Genomic DNA, 15,564 nt, shown 5'->3' on the forward strand with positions numbered 1-15,564 from the left:
AATATACAAGAATATTTAAATTGTCAAACAGGTTAAGATTGGGCAATATAAACAACACGATCAATTACAACCCTTGGTCATTCTTAATTGAAAATGGGAATCAATTAGCATGAATTTTATTGCTATTTTACCTCATAAATATAAGTGTCAAGACTCTATCTTAGTCATGGTTAATAGGTTGCCTGAAATAATAAAATTTTTGCTTGCGAAACTTAAATCAAGTACTTCTATGATAGCTTATTTATTTATTAGTTAAGAAAATAAGTTGATAAATATTTAAGATTTACCTTTTCATTTTGGAATTCACTTTTTATTGAGACGTGTAATAGTTTAAATTTTTGTATCATATATCATACTAAGTTAGATGAACAAATCAACACTATTATCGAAGTCTTCTAGGATATATTACATATAGATGTTATTGATAAACATAAAATTTGGGAAGATTGTCTAAATTTAATAAAATTCAAATGTAATCAAGGATATCATTTCATAATTAAAATGTTATCTTTTTTAGGTTATTATAGCTAAGTATAATGCAACCATATTTGTTGATTACATATGGTATGAAAATAAAAATGTATTTACAATAGATAAAATTATCAATAAAGCTTTAAATATAATACAACAACTATCCAAAATAGATATTAAATTTTGGATGTTGCTACAAGATTAATTCACACTTTTGAAGTAGTCAATTGAATATTTCATAGAGTTTAAACTAAAAAAAATCATCAAAACATGATAAATATGTTATGTTAGCTCCTCCTTTCTATGCTCAAAATGAAATTTTATAAAAGATAAAAGATTTATAATATATATTTGTATTACTTTTTCATTTTGGAAGGTACATAATATATTTCATTTATTTTTACTTAAAAAGTATGTTTATAATTATGGCAATGTACTATTGATTGGAACAACACATTTGTTGAATTTAATTGGGAATTCAAAATCTAACCTAAAATTATTCTTGTGGAAAAAAACTAGAAATTTGAGAAATCATTATAGATGAAATATTAAGTTAAATGGATTCAATGTGAGCTACATGAGATAGAGTTGATTATATTTAAAACTAGTACCTACACCTGTTTAATTGAATATTATGTGAGTTGTTATATAGATACACCTCATTTTATTAAGGGTTGCAACTAATTACAAGGCACAAATGTTATAGGACCTTTCCTCCATCTTAAAGAAATATTAATTTTCCATGTAAATTGACTCGTGCAATTAAAATGGAAATGAAAAAGAAATATTATAAAAGATCCTTAAATTAATGGGTAAGAAGTAAATGAATTATTTGTAAAGTGAAATACATTTTTTTCAAGGAAAAAATAATTTATAAATAACTCTTTTATAAGAGAGAAAACTTGAAAATCACCTTTTAAAAAGAAGTGAGCTTTTAGTGATGTTTGAGATGATGTGTGCTAAGTTGATAATGTTGTTATGGATGTATCATGAATGATCTAATTCCAAAACTTTTCTATAATCCTTGATAATTTCAAAGTGAAATATAAACATCTTTAAATATAATGACATAACACCATACATCCACACAAATAATTGTTAGGTCATCTTTGAATATTTTGTGAAAAAATTGACAAGGTTTAAATTTGAACTTTCAATATTAAAGTTGAATGATTGAATCCACATACATGAAAATAAACTAGTTGAATTTTGAATATGTAGATATGGTTCATGGTGGTGAATGAGAGATCTAAGGATTATACTTAGTTTTTTGAGACAAGCGGTATCGAGATCAAGCTAAGACAATGTCTTGAGTTGAACCTCACACAAGTTTATGTCACTTATAAAAAATTTATTACATAAATGACACTTTAATCAAAGTGGACCCAAAAAAATAAGGGACGACTGCATTGGTATGCCATTTTCGACATTACAAACTTTAAGATCTTGTTTAAGAAAAAAATTATTCTACAAATCTATTATTTTAAGTATGATTGAGGTTAAAAAAATAAATATTTTAAAGTTTCCTATTATATATAAACATTAAAAGACCTAATCTCTATTAAATAAGATTATTAAATTACATTCTGCACTTGAAATTTTAGACAATTTTTAAATAATTATTTATATATCTAATATTTTTTTTGATTTTTTTTCCAATTGACCTTTAGTGGGGTGGCCAAGAAATAAAACCCATATTCAAATGATTAGTGTTACCATAGACATCTTGATTATTGGCGTGCTAGTGCCACTCAACATATGTGAAAGTGGGTCCATCACTAATGAAAACAGGTTATCTCTTGCCCTAGAAATGACAAAATAAAATTGCAACTAACCTAAATAAGCTCTAGACTAAAATGAAAGCTCTAAAAAACACCCAAAGACCACTGTTTTCCCGGTTGTTATGGCCAGACGTGGTCTCTTGTAAAACGACCTGGATAGCATATATCCTTGACACGAACACTAAAACATTACCTAAACAGTTATAAAAGGTTGTTAAAAGTAGCAACCCCACCCGGACAGACAGACTTGCCCTTAAGAGAAGGGTCGACGTTTATAGATTGAGAGAAAAAGTGTAAAAGGTAAATCGCAGGTCAGCGGCCGCCGATAAATGACGTCATCACGAGCTAAAAAGTAGTCCTCGAATGTTTAACACGTGTCCCGTCCCATTAAATTTAACGAGTATTTTGTCCGTGGTCGCAAGGTAAAAAAAGGGGACTTTGTTTTTTTCTCACACAAGGCAGAGCAGCAGGAGCAGATTGAGCTGTAAAATTCAGGTATGTATGAAATGGACTCATTTCTGTAGCATAGTCCTTCAATTGTAGAGTACCTGTCTTAGTGCGTCCAGGTACCATTTTACACGGGAAAGAAATTCTTCTTTTTGGCACGTTTGCATGTTCAGATCTCGTAGAATCGGATCTGTAAAAATAGCGCCCGCAGAGATTCGAACTCTTGACGTCTGTGGCCCTATGGAATTGTGTGTGTTGTTTTAACAGGTCCATGTCCCATGGTTCGGGATTTGCGGTTGTGTTAGGGTTAATTTGGTTTAGTTGTGTGTGTTGGAAGGAATGATTTGGAGAATTGATGTCTAAGGGAATTTGTTCGTTGATCGGTTTTGAAGGATCAGGTAGATTTTTTAGGGTTTGTTTGTTTTCAGTTTGTTCGGGATTAATGAGACGGTGTTTGTAGGGCTTCTTTGTTTTCAGGGTTTAATGAGGCATCGGAGGAGCTATTAAGGTAGCTGCGGGACGGGGATTTGGTAAATCTTTGAAGGATGGCGAGGTTTCCGGGCACGGCATTGGATATGCGGGGTGCCCTTTCCTCCAATCAGAATAACAACCAGGCGCTGCAATTCAGCCCTCAGATGGCTCTGAGCAATGAGAATTTTCTGATGCTGGATTCGAACCCTAGTCCCTCGTCTTCCATGGACCTCGGTGGGCTGAACCCGTCGCTGTCTTCGAACATAACCTCGGAGTTTTCATCTCTTCTGGAGTCCACTTCGCAGAATTCGTTTAATATTGGAATAGGATCGCAGGCAGGGGTGGGGCAGAATGACATTTTGATGCCTGCGGATGAGTGGTCTGGTACTACAAATACGTCTGGGCAACAGCAGCAGCAGCAGAAGCAGCAGCAAGGGCTTCAGAGCTCGTCGCCTAGTCAGTGTCAGAGTTCCCTTAGCCAAGGGCAAGGGCAGGTGCAGGTACCGCAGGCAGGGAACCCGGAGACAAAGAAAATGCAGCAGCAATATAGCTTTGACAAGCGTTTATGGGGCAGTTCACAGAATGGCACCGAGTTATATGGGGTACCGCAGTCTTCGCAGGGTAATCAAGAAGTCGGCGGTGGGGGACAGGAGCAGCACCAGCAGCAACATGGGTTTCAAACAGGATTGGCAAAGTCAAACCTCTCCCCGAAGCAATCCAGCAATTTGCTTCCGGCTGTCAGTGTTTCTCAGTTTCAAAATCAGGCACAAGCAACAGATATACAAGCTGGTTTCCTGCAACAGCAAAGATTTCGTCAGACGGGTAATTCACAAGAACCAGCTTCCCAGGAAGTGAAGGGTGTTGCTCAATCGATGGACATAGAGCAGAACCAGCCAAGGCAGGTCCCGGGCTTTGATGGGTCTTCAAAAATAAATGTCCACATGAATAACCATCCTCATAGTTTATCACAGCCTGGAGTTTATCAGAGGATGGAAGTAGATAATCACTTACAAAGTTTCCCGGGGGTGCAGTCTACTAATCAACAGGCAATGTTCCAAAGAGGTACCGCCCTTAATCAGCAAAATATCATTGATAGCCATGGGATGCAGCAAGGTGAACTCCAAGGTGATCCCGTGATGCAGACCATGCGAAGTCTAGGATTTCAAATGCAAGGAGTTAATCCGCAGAATGCCTTTCACTCCCAGCTGCAGGCGCAATATATGAATTTAAGTGCACAGGTTGAACTCAATTTTAAATCCCTTGCTTTCTCTTTAATCCATGTCATTCACGGCAAAGCCACACATCTAATTACAATTTTCAAGTGCACATCTTTTCTTTTTCAATTGTTCGCCTGTTTAAATGCTCACTAACCTTAATAAGTATAGCAATAATTTACAAAGTTCAACACGTGGGATTTTCTTAAATGTTCTTTATATTAGGAAAAATACAAGTGTGCCCTTAATACTGTGCAATGCAACATCAAAATTGCATTTTTCACTAAAAAATTGAAAGTGTTGGCTGATGATGTGTCTATTGATATCACTGGGATGCAATAATTCTGTGGCCTCAAACAAGGAGCGTACTGTTTAGCCTAGATTCAATTTAAAAAAAGAAGTAAAAATCTAGTTGGTGATTATGGTAGTTTCCCATTTGCTTGATAAAATGAGTAGAGGCACACCAGTGCAAGGGATGTTGCAGAGGACAAATAGAGAATAATGTAAAATTAAAAGATCAGAGTTGGAATCATATTTTCAATGAAAGCATTGCTAAGATCCACGTGGCCCTAAAATATAACTCTATCCCAGAACTGGTTGCTGAAGGGCTTGGGATGAGCTTGATGCAATTTTCTTTATCAATCCACTACCAAGATTACGGATATTTTGCTTTATCTTTGTCACCATATGAGCATGTTTAAAGATGCATACAGAAAATAAAAAATTGTACCTCTTGAGTCCTCTAGAAACATTAATTCATGTTAGTGCAGGTCAGGAAGTATTAGGTACAGGAAAATTATATAAAGTACAAAACCCATCGGCTCCCAAATTCTCTAGAACTATTTTTAATGTCAATGTAGGTCAGGCAGGGTATTAGGAACCTAAGGCATCTTAAACTGTTTCATTTAAGGCATATCAACTTAAAGTTGCAGGATATCTTCATCCAGATTTTACCTAGTTTTCTGTTTTAAAATTTCAACTATTTATTGTTTTGTCTTTTATGGCGAAAATAAACTAACATAGCTACTGTACCATTCAATAACATGAATCTGTTTTATACATGCTTAAGGTATGGCACATGTTAGTACGTTCACCAGTAATTATAAATATGTGTATGCATATGATAATTGCAATTAAAAGTTTTAAGTTCCAACCCTTTTTCACATAACCATTCAGTAGTACAGAACAAGAAGGCTTCTTATCAGTATCATTCATCTACTGCAGATTTTCAATATAATTTTTATATTCGTTTACAAATATTTTGCTCATACGAACATCAAAATGAGACCATTACAAGCTTTATTTTATGAGCACAACCATGCCACTACTATTTGCTCATTTTGAGCAACCACAACCATGGCACTAATATTTTGCTCATTTTGAGCACACACACTAGAATCAACCTATGGAAGACCAAGAGTCACAAATTAGAATCCACTTATTAGAAACTGCCTCCAAACAACTGTGGAAGACTAGAGTCACAACTTTGAATTCCATATTAGATGTCCCTTCGGGATTTGAACTTTGATCTCCACAATGAGAACTTAATGCTTTAACCAATTGAACACAAGCCTGTGGACAGATTTTCAATATAATTGCGTATTCATTCCGTTGAATATACATTTGTCAAACACAGAAAAATCACTACCATTGATATCATGGCTTTTTGACATTGGCTTATGCAACTGAACAAGTAAAAGTGCTTTCAAACATGTTTCCTCATTTCTTCTACACTTTCCCTCTTTTTGATTCCATCCTTTTCCTTTGTTCTCTTTGTGGCTTCCAGTATGTTTAAATATAATTTTGAAGTGGTGTCATGAGATAGGTGTAAACCATTTTTGGGCTGCCCACAAAACTCTCCAATTGTTTCCAAAGTTATATTGGAGTCAAATGAGAGTTCCCTGCCTCATCACACTCTTTTTGATGCTACATAAACAGGTTTGCAGACTTCATTGCATAGCACACTTATGTGGAGGATTATTCCACTGTAAAATTTTATAGGAAACTTTCAAGAACCTTTAGAGCGCCAGCCACCTATGCACTCCCTTTTGGAGACCTATGAAACAATTCTGATCTGTTTTGCATTAGCCTACTCATCTGCATCTACCCAGCTGGAACATTTTTAATTAACACATCCTGACAATAGGCTGAATCTTCTTATGTTACTCATTGGGAAACCATAATGTTATGGAGCCTTGTCATTTTCCATAGCTGTGTCCAACTCCTTGAGCACTAGCACTCTATTGAGAAAATCTCTCATGGCTTTTGAGTTTCCACCCTTTGAGTAACCAGATGTTTGAGTATTTCCATGGAGGTGCTGTTTAAGGATTCATTACCAACAGATGTGAAAAATATTTTGAAAGCGGCTTATAAAAATCCTTCAAATTAGAAGTTCATCCTTAGAGAGATTGTTGTTAGAATCATACAGCACATGGATTCTTTCTGTCTTATGCTGCTGCTGCTGTAGGCATTTGAAGTAAAGTTTGTTCTGTGCATAACCTTATGCAATCCAATGAAAGTATTCCTTATTTTAGTTAGTTTCTTGTGATTTTCAAATCTCTTGTGTTGAGATTCTAATTTAATAGCTGCTCCTTCCTTTTAAGCATTGAAATGCTTCAATCCTCATTTGCCTCTGGCAAGCAACTAATTGCATTTGAACTTTTACTGCTTTTAGGGCAGGTATGAGACTCTCTCTACAATCTTCACTCAAAATATGTTAAAATCAAGGACTTGTCAAAAGAATCATCAGTCAAAATACAAGCATTCCCCCACATGTAAAAGCCACTGAAATATGGATTTGATGCATGGATGCCAGGAATCATTGCACCCACCTGAGTTGCTGCATTTTCACAGCCAAACATGTTTTCTTTATGCTCCTTCGCAAGTTGTCCAGTGCTTTTTTTGCAAATTAAACAATTTTCCAATTAGGGTATCACTCTTGACTTTTGAGATTGTTGCTAATAAAATAAACCATTATGTGCTTGCAGAATGTCTTGTAATTTCCAACAGTTTGTCTGTTTTTGGATTTTTTCTGATGGGTTTTAGATGTCATACAATACAAAAATTCTGGAGATTATACTTCTGCTTTGAATATTTTATGGTAAGCAGAAGGATAAGTTGGTTTCTACACGAGGTATGCTACAACCCAAAGGTCCCAAATGGTACAACTTGTGCAGGAAAACAAACCCGTTAGAAAACCGAACTGAGTAGTGCTAACCAGAAAGGACTGGGGCCTCTCTACCAACCATACACAACTATATTGTGAATATCCTTAATCTGGTTTGTAATGCTATAAATGTTTTAAATTTAAAACAATTATTATTTTCTTGTTAAATGGGATTAAGTAGTGTGTGTTTCTTGTTTCATGAGATGAGCTGGTGTTATGTTTAAGGTTTGGTGTTTCATTTTTTTTTCCTATTTGTTTTGTATTTGTTAATTGATGCTGAACATATCTGTACAAAAGCAGGCAAATGGCCACCCATTATCCGTTCTTTTTCAAAATCGAGGTCCCACCCAAGGGCAGGCTCCGATGCAAACATTATCACAGCCTCATGTCCAAGGTCAAGCAGCAAATCAACAAGCTTTGGTTAATCAGCAGGCAGCATATCCAACTAGACACTTGCAGCCTGTGTCACATCAATCCCCATTTCATTCAAATCAACAGGGTGCCTTTCATCTTGGACAACCTCAGGTGAATCATGTGCACCAGCATGGTGGTAATTCTGGATCACATTTGGCAGGTATCCAAAATCTTACTCAATTTCAAGCAAGAACACAAAATCCAGTATTCCAAGGTCTTAAGGTTGGGGGGAGACAATTATTACAAGGATCACCCAATGCAGCTCTAACCTATATGAACAATAACACTGATGCTGGAATGCGTAGACAAATGCCAGTAGAAGTTGCTTCAGAGTGTCTTCGTGTTCTTACTGAATATATTCAAGAACAGAAAAAAACAAAAGAGGTAAGCTTTCTATATACAGCCATAATTCCTATGTTTATAAATCACAACACTTGTTTTCAAAGAAAAGCATGAAAATATTTTCTGAAAGGTGTGAAATGCTTTGAGAAGGAAAGGATATCCTTATGCTTCCTAGTTGTATTTCCTTTTCTTTTTCCTTTTCAATTATTTTGCAAACATAGTCTACAATAGTGGATGGGTTGGAATTAAAGTTTAAGGGAAAATATCACATTTTGGAAAATAGGCAACTTAAAGAAATGCCTTGTTATGCTGAAAACAGAAAAATGACATAGGATCCTGGAGGAAGGTTGTTCATGATTATTTTGCACCTGGAGCAACAGAACGCTGGTGCCTATCAAGCTACAGTCCTGCACAAATAAGCAGGAATGCACAAGGCTTGTTCCCAATGGTTTGTTCTCGTTCACAACTTGGGGAAATTAAACAATAGTATTGTTGCATTCAATGTTATTTTTGTGGTTCTTTAAAGATGTATGTTTGCTAAATAGGTGATTTTTCATGGATAGTTTAGACTTTTTGAATGATATGACCAAGGCATGCTGATTGATATGTTAGATGGTATACTTTGAAGTTTGAACTTCTTGGCTATTTATATAACTTTATTGATTTACAACTAGTAATTTTTGATTTTTTTTGGTTTTAATATTAAACTGAATATTGTCAGAATTGTATTACTATTGCAATTACACTTCTGATGGCTAGTATAATGATAACTTGTTAAGGTGGATTTTGAAGATCTATTTTTGTTTTCTTTCACAACTAAATGAGCTGCTTTGAACTTCTGCCAAGAGTGACTTGAGCCAGTTTGTTTCCTCTGAGAATTAGGTTAAGAAGGTTAGCTCTTGGTGCTGCAATAATCTTGAGAATAAACAAAACGGGCAATCTCTGAGCCTTTCTGTATTTCCAGCTTTTTTGTCACTAAAATACAGAGATACTGTCATATTGTTAACTTTATTCCAGTGATATAATAAAATGACTTACAACAACAAAAACCTTACAGAAAGCTTTTAAAAGTGAAATCAAGTGCCAAGATACTGTCCATCTTTGGAATGATTTCACACTTTCATTTTGTACTTGAATGGGCTTGTGGATAAGGATAACTGTACTTTTGCTTCTTGAAGCATTTAGTTCTGTGCTTCTCTCCGTCAGCCTTTGGCAGATTAATTCTCTGCTTGCCAAGATTGCATCAGACTGTTGTGGAAAGAATATTATAGCATGCTGCTAATGATAAAATTGTTACATGAATTAGAACTACGACATAAATCAGAGAATGATATATTTTTCTTTTTTTCATTGCATCATTAACTTTGCAGAGAAATCATTTGTCTTATTTGAAATTGAAATTTTGATTTCCTTTTCTTGGCTTTATGAAGTTACTTCATTTTGTTCTTTGTTGCTGGCAAGGTTTATTGGGGTAGACGTAAAATTTATCTGGTGGTAAATGTTTCTTTGCAGTGCATCTTAATATGGATCACTCATTTCTATGACCTCAAGTAGTTTGTAGCTAACAAATATAACTGTTACTTTTCTTTTCTTCATATCTGGTATGTTCATAGGTATAGAAAATTACCAATGATGGGTCTACCTTTAGCTTTTTGCTGATACTTTTGGTGTTCTGCTGCTTCAAACATTTCTTTTTCAAGAATGTCAATCAACATTCTTATAATGGCTGTTTTCCTTCAAAATATCGTTGGTAAACTTCATGAAATAATCTGTGTAAGTTTCTCTCATCTCAATTTTTGATTTACTCCCACATGCCATCTAAATCCTTGCAAAATGTTTTCCTCATGAAATTGTGCCCTCAAAATTCAAATGCATACATATTACAATTTGATGTTAGAATTTTATTAGTGGGTTAGGAAACTTTTGAACTTTCAGAGTAACCTGTAGGTATTTATCGACTTTACACACATCATATGAGATGCTTTGAGCAAAATGTCATGGGCTTTGGGTATGCTACAATTTTATCCTTGGCTTGTAGATCCTCTATGAAAAAAAGATAAGCTGTAGGTAATTTAGCCTGCAAAGATATCATTTCTGGTTCTTGATAGAAGGATGAAAAGGGTATTCGTGAACACAATAGAGCGTGCCAAAGTTTAGTACAAATCGTGGCAATCTCTCAAATTCTCAGTTTAATTGAATCTTGCAGAGAAAAACTTAAAAGACCTGGGGTCAAAAATGGGGGAAAGTGACTCCCAATCTGGTTATTCAGACTATTTGTATGGATGGCTTTGGATCAGGCCAAAGGCAACAAATTATCCTAGGAAACATAGCATAAGACTAGATTTGTCTGATAAGCAGTAAGGTTCTCTTGTGAGATTCCTTCAAATTAAGAATTAATTCCTGCTATATTGAAGAGTCTTCCAAAGTCTTATGAGAATTTCATTACAAGCCTAACAGTTGCTGGAAAGCTAGTGACCTTTAAGTCTGTTGAGATGGAAGGGATTCTTCTTGGATGTGACCACGTGTTAAAGACCAACTATGTTTTCTAGGAAATGGAAATTGATATGGGCATGGAAACAGACAGATACAAGAAACATCTACTTGCCCTGAACTCCCATAAATATCTGAACAAAAATTATGAAAAACTAGAATATAAAAAACATTGAAATTTCTCTGAAAATGACTGAACAACCTGGAAATGACTGGCAGTCCAGAAATGCTTGCAATTTTCAATTTTGAAACGGAAAAAAGCAAAGAACCCTAAGATTTCATTCAACGTGGAGGGTCAATGACAAAGGGGGAAGTTTAGTTGCTTTAAAAATTACAAGAGGAAGAAGTTTATTAATGTTAAGAATAATGAAATATATTTATTATTTATTTTTGCAAGAAAACATTTCCAAGAAAATTGAAGAAATGAAATAATTTCCAGAATACCAAGAAGCTACATTGATTTTGGTGCCTCATGCCACATGACTCGTAGTATGAACTATAACAACACCAATGCTCCACGAGTGTTGGGGACAGGGGGACGGGCTTCGGGGACAAAGGGACAAAGGGCTTAAGTTTTGGGGATGAGGGATCAACACTAAAGAGGTAGAAGGAGATCACACCAGCATTGCAGATAACTCAAAATTGCAAGGAGTTGGTGAGCTTCTTATGCAACCACCTCCTTGCAATTGGTCAGAGGAAAAACGGATATAAGCAATATTTTGTTTATGCTGAGGCTTAAGGATAATGTATTGTTCATTTAGCCAAATTGTGCAAAAGGACACGCGTCCTGTTTAACTTAAATGGGGCAAATGTGTCATTCAAGATAATAAAAAAATTGCCCCAGTGACAATGCAAATATCAAGAGATTAATACTGGCATGAATGCTTTCAGCATTTGAACTACCCCTTTTTCAAATTGAAGTTCAAATAAATTGGTGAATTAGTAAAGTGTAATCTAAAACTGTGGTAAATTGCCTCAATGAATGCATAAACATGTAACACTGAATTAGTAGTGCAAAATAATCAATGCAGTGACAACATGCAACAAATGAGATATGACATAGACAAGTAGTCATAGATGAAGGAATCAATTTGAAGCATGGGCGAGGGAAATAAAGATGTTTGAGAGCTGGTAATATGATAGCAGAGTATGTTAAGAATGGGGGGGGAGGTGCAGGCAAGAATGGGGAGGGAAGCATAGGCACTGCAAAGGGGAAAGAGATTATCATAAGATGCAAGATGTCCTAATTAATTCTTGAAGGCTAGGATGTTTTGTCATCTAGATTAAGGACTCTTGTTAAGGTTAGATTTGGGTGAACAAGTGATGTTGGTTACCATGTTCCATGATGGAAAAAGTGATACTCGTATAACATTCAAAGGTAAAGTTTTCATTTTTCCTTAGGACTTTCTCTCTATTCCTTTTGTCTCATCAAAGTCCTCAATCATTGTGAGGATTAGGTATGCACATGAAAAGGCAAGTGCCATGAAGGATATATTCGTTGTGTCCTACCGTTGCCTATTTCTTACTACACTCCAATAGATTTTTGACTCTTAAATGAGATCATTGTGGATTTTGAGCTTTCAACTACAATAGGAGGTGCTGATGATGTTGGTAGAATCATGCCTTTTGTGGTGTTTTTTGGCTTTTTCGATTGTTCTTAACCTAGTAGTTAGTAGTTATGGCTTTTGAGATTAATTTTTGCTAGTGTCCTCTATATGGACTCCAAAGGCCAAAAATAGTTCTGTAAGAGAACACTATAAAGTTTGCACCTAATTAGGAGAACGAAACCTAAATCTACAAGCTTATCTACTTCTAGATTTGCACCTCATCAAAGAGTGGGATCTTGATAATGACCTAGTTGAATCTCTGGAGAAGGCCGACTTCCTTCTCAATCCAAGTGTAGGTGTTGAATCTACTCAACACTCCAAATTTTACTTTTAAACCTATCCTAACAGCTTGCAGAGAAAAGGGAAGAAGGAAAACTTAATATGAAAGGAGGTGATGCACCAAGATGAGTGATGTTCCTCTCACCCACCCGAAATGACACAAAGAACCAATTGAACACCCTGGAGATGCACAAACTTCAGTTTCATGAATGACCCCAAACTCTTGTATGGAGGTTAGAATTTGCAGTGTGTCAAAGGGGAGAAGAAGGTTTCCCACAAGTCACACTCAGAAAACAAGTTAACACAGTATAGACATGAGAGAAAGCCACAAAACATACATTTATAATGAAGGTAAGGAAACATACACAACATGCATAAGTTGAAGGGAGGCAAGAAAGACATTTCAATTCATTATAAGGCCAATGGCCAAAGTTACAGTTGCAGAAATGCAAGAAATATACAAGTCTTCAAGAGAAGTGAAGGAGCATAAGATTAGCTCAAGCCAGCAAGGGGAGAACCCTTTACAATGAGGCTTAACAACCTTTATATAGAAACTGGTCGTGGAGGAGAGACCATTGGTCAAGGAAGTTAAGCCTTGACCCTTGCGTGTTCAGAAGAATGCCAATCAGGGAATGCAGGGAAGTGCATGAACCTGACATGGTGTACGTGCAAGCAACCCGACCATACCTTGACAAGGCAATCCCAAGAAGAAAAGTACTTCTAGAAGGTGGATTGCTTGACATTCCAAAGTCAGAGCATGCAGGTTTGACATGAAGGCCATCAAGTAACCATAAAGAAGCATGGCCCTGAACTCCACTTGATGGCAATCCTACAATAACATTAAATGCGCCCTTGTATCTCCATGTATGAAAGTGTACAAGTCGTAAGAGTTGGTGGAGCATTAAGAGCTTTGAGTGTTGATCATGTCATTTGTGACCTGGGAAACTTGGGTTTGTGGAGTTGGAAGACTTAGGAAACTTGTGTTTTTGGAGTTTGGAAGACTTGGGAAACTTGGTTTTTTGGAGTTGGAAGACTTGGAAAACTTGGGTTTCCGGGGTTTGGAAGACTTGGGAAACTTGGGTTTCTGGAGTTTGGAAGACTTGGGAAACTTGGGCTTTCGGAGTTGGAAGACTTGGGAAACTTGGGTTTCGGGAGTTTGGAAGACTTGGGAAACTTGGGTTTCTGAGCTTTGGAAGACTTGGGAAACTTGGGTTTCTGGAGATATGAGGTCAAAGAAGGCAAAGGCTTAGGAACTTGGGAATTTCGGGGTTCCGGGGTCAATGAAGGCAAAGGCTTAAGAACTTGGGAATTTTAGGTTTCTGGGGTCAACGAAGGCAAAGGAACTTGGGAATTTTGGGATTTCGGGATTCCAGGGTCAGGGAAGGAAAAGGCATGGAACTTGGGAATTTCAGGGTTTCAGGGTTTCAGGATTTGGAAGACAAAGGCTTAGGAACTTGGGAATTTCAGGTTTATGACTTCTGCCTCCCTACAAGACAACACTTCACATTTCATGATTCCCTTGTTTCTTTCCTTGATCAGTTGGGGCAGTGTTGGTCCATAGAACATATCTTTGATTGGTACTCATTGATGGACTGAGGCTGTCATAAAAATGACAACATTTTGGCGATCTCTGCGAGATGCTTGCCTGCTAAGCATGGATTCTAGAAGCCTTGAGCATCCATTGGGCATTGAGTCATTGAAAAACCCCAAAACATGTGTGTGGCATCACTTGGAGGGAAACTGGAAACTAGAGCATACATTCTTTTAAGGAGAACGCAGCAGATGGAAAACCATTTATGAAAGCAAAACAACCCCTAATCTAATATTTACATTGTTATCATGACCTTCTTTAGAAGCAAGGCTTGAGATGGATCCCATTCATTGGGATTGGAAAAACTTCACCATCAAGCTTGGAGAGATGATATGCATTGGCCTCCTTGCAACTAGTGATGGCATATGGACCGCTCCAGATAGCATCAAATTTGGAGTGCTGCCCGACATTTGCTCTGTCTGCATCCCACTTGACAACTAGATCTCCCTCTTTGAAGACCCTATTAGTAGCCTTTTTGTCAAAACTTCTTTTTGACTTGTTCTTGATGAGCCTCAAGCATATGCATAGCCTAACCTCTAACCTCCTCTAGCTCCATTAACTTAGCTAGCCTTACTGTCATGGCATTGTTCTTTGTCAATTCTAGCCGATGTGCTAGTTCAAGAGAGGTTAACTCTAGGGAAGATGGGAGGCTTGCTTCCCTCCCATACACCAGCATGAAAGGGGAGCTACCAATCACCCTCTTGGGTGTGATCCTGTTAGCCCATAAGGCTGTCCCCAACTTAGCATGCCAAGATCTCTGGTTGTCTTCAATTGTCCTTTTGATTATCCTGATGAGGTTTTTGTTGGAAGATTCAGCTAAGCCATCACCCTGAGGGTAATAATTTGATGATGTCTTTATACCATACTTAATTGCCCAAGAGTTGATTTGGGTTCCAACAAATGCCTTGGCATTATTTGATATGATAGTGGAGAGGACACTGAACCTTGTCACAATTCCATCAAGGAATCCCAACACCGAGGCCTCAATGGCATCCTCAATGCAACTCCCTCTGTGCTAGTGAAGTAGTCTGTTGCGGCCAAGATCCACTTGTGGCCAACACTAGAAGGTGGATTTATCATGCCAATGAAGTCTAAATCCCATTGTTCGAATGGTTGATCTGCTTGAACAGGGTGGAGAGGTAGGGCAACTAGCCTTTGCTTTCTAGAGAAGAAAGCAAATTTCTTGCAATTCTTCACCCATCTATGTGAGTCACTGAATGGTTGGCCAGTAATAACCAGGCCTCATTATTTTGATAGCTGTAGTCCTTGCAGAGAAGTGGCCTCTTGAAGA

At 36.8% G+C, this 15,564-nt stretch overlaps 1 protein-coding gene across 4 annotated transcripts in view; it reads left to right on the plus strand.

The window, feature by feature from the left end:
* Positions 1-2,612: 2,612 nt before the first annotated feature.
* The window catches only part of LOC131039089 (transcriptional corepressor SEUSS), a 67,856-nt gene continuing 54,904 nt past the window's right edge, over positions 2,613-15,564 (plus strand). The window contains exons 1-4 of one of the 4 annotated variants that reach the window (XM_057971736.2): positions 2,613-2,747; positions 3,160-4,408; positions 7,851-8,348; positions 8,626-8,754. In XM_057971736.2, coding sequence (XP_057827719.2) covers positions 3,245-4,408; positions 7,851-8,348; positions 8,626-8,754 — 1,791 coding nt within the window. In that variant the 5' untranslated portion in view covers positions 2,613-2,747; positions 3,160-3,244. Of the gene's footprint in view, positions 2,748-2,767; positions 3,098-3,159; positions 4,409-7,850; positions 8,349-8,625; positions 8,755-15,564 lie in introns of those variants that run through there. The other 3 variants (XM_057971739.2, XM_057971738.2, XM_057971740.2) reach the window with 3 other exon arrangements.

Source organism: Cryptomeria japonica, chromosome 7 (genome assembly GCF_030272615.1).
Source record: "Cryptomeria japonica chromosome 7, Sugi_1.0, whole genome shotgun sequence".
In the NCBI taxonomy this organism is placed as follows: Eukaryota; Viridiplantae; Streptophyta; class Pinopsida; order Cupressales; family Cupressaceae; genus Cryptomeria; species Cryptomeria japonica.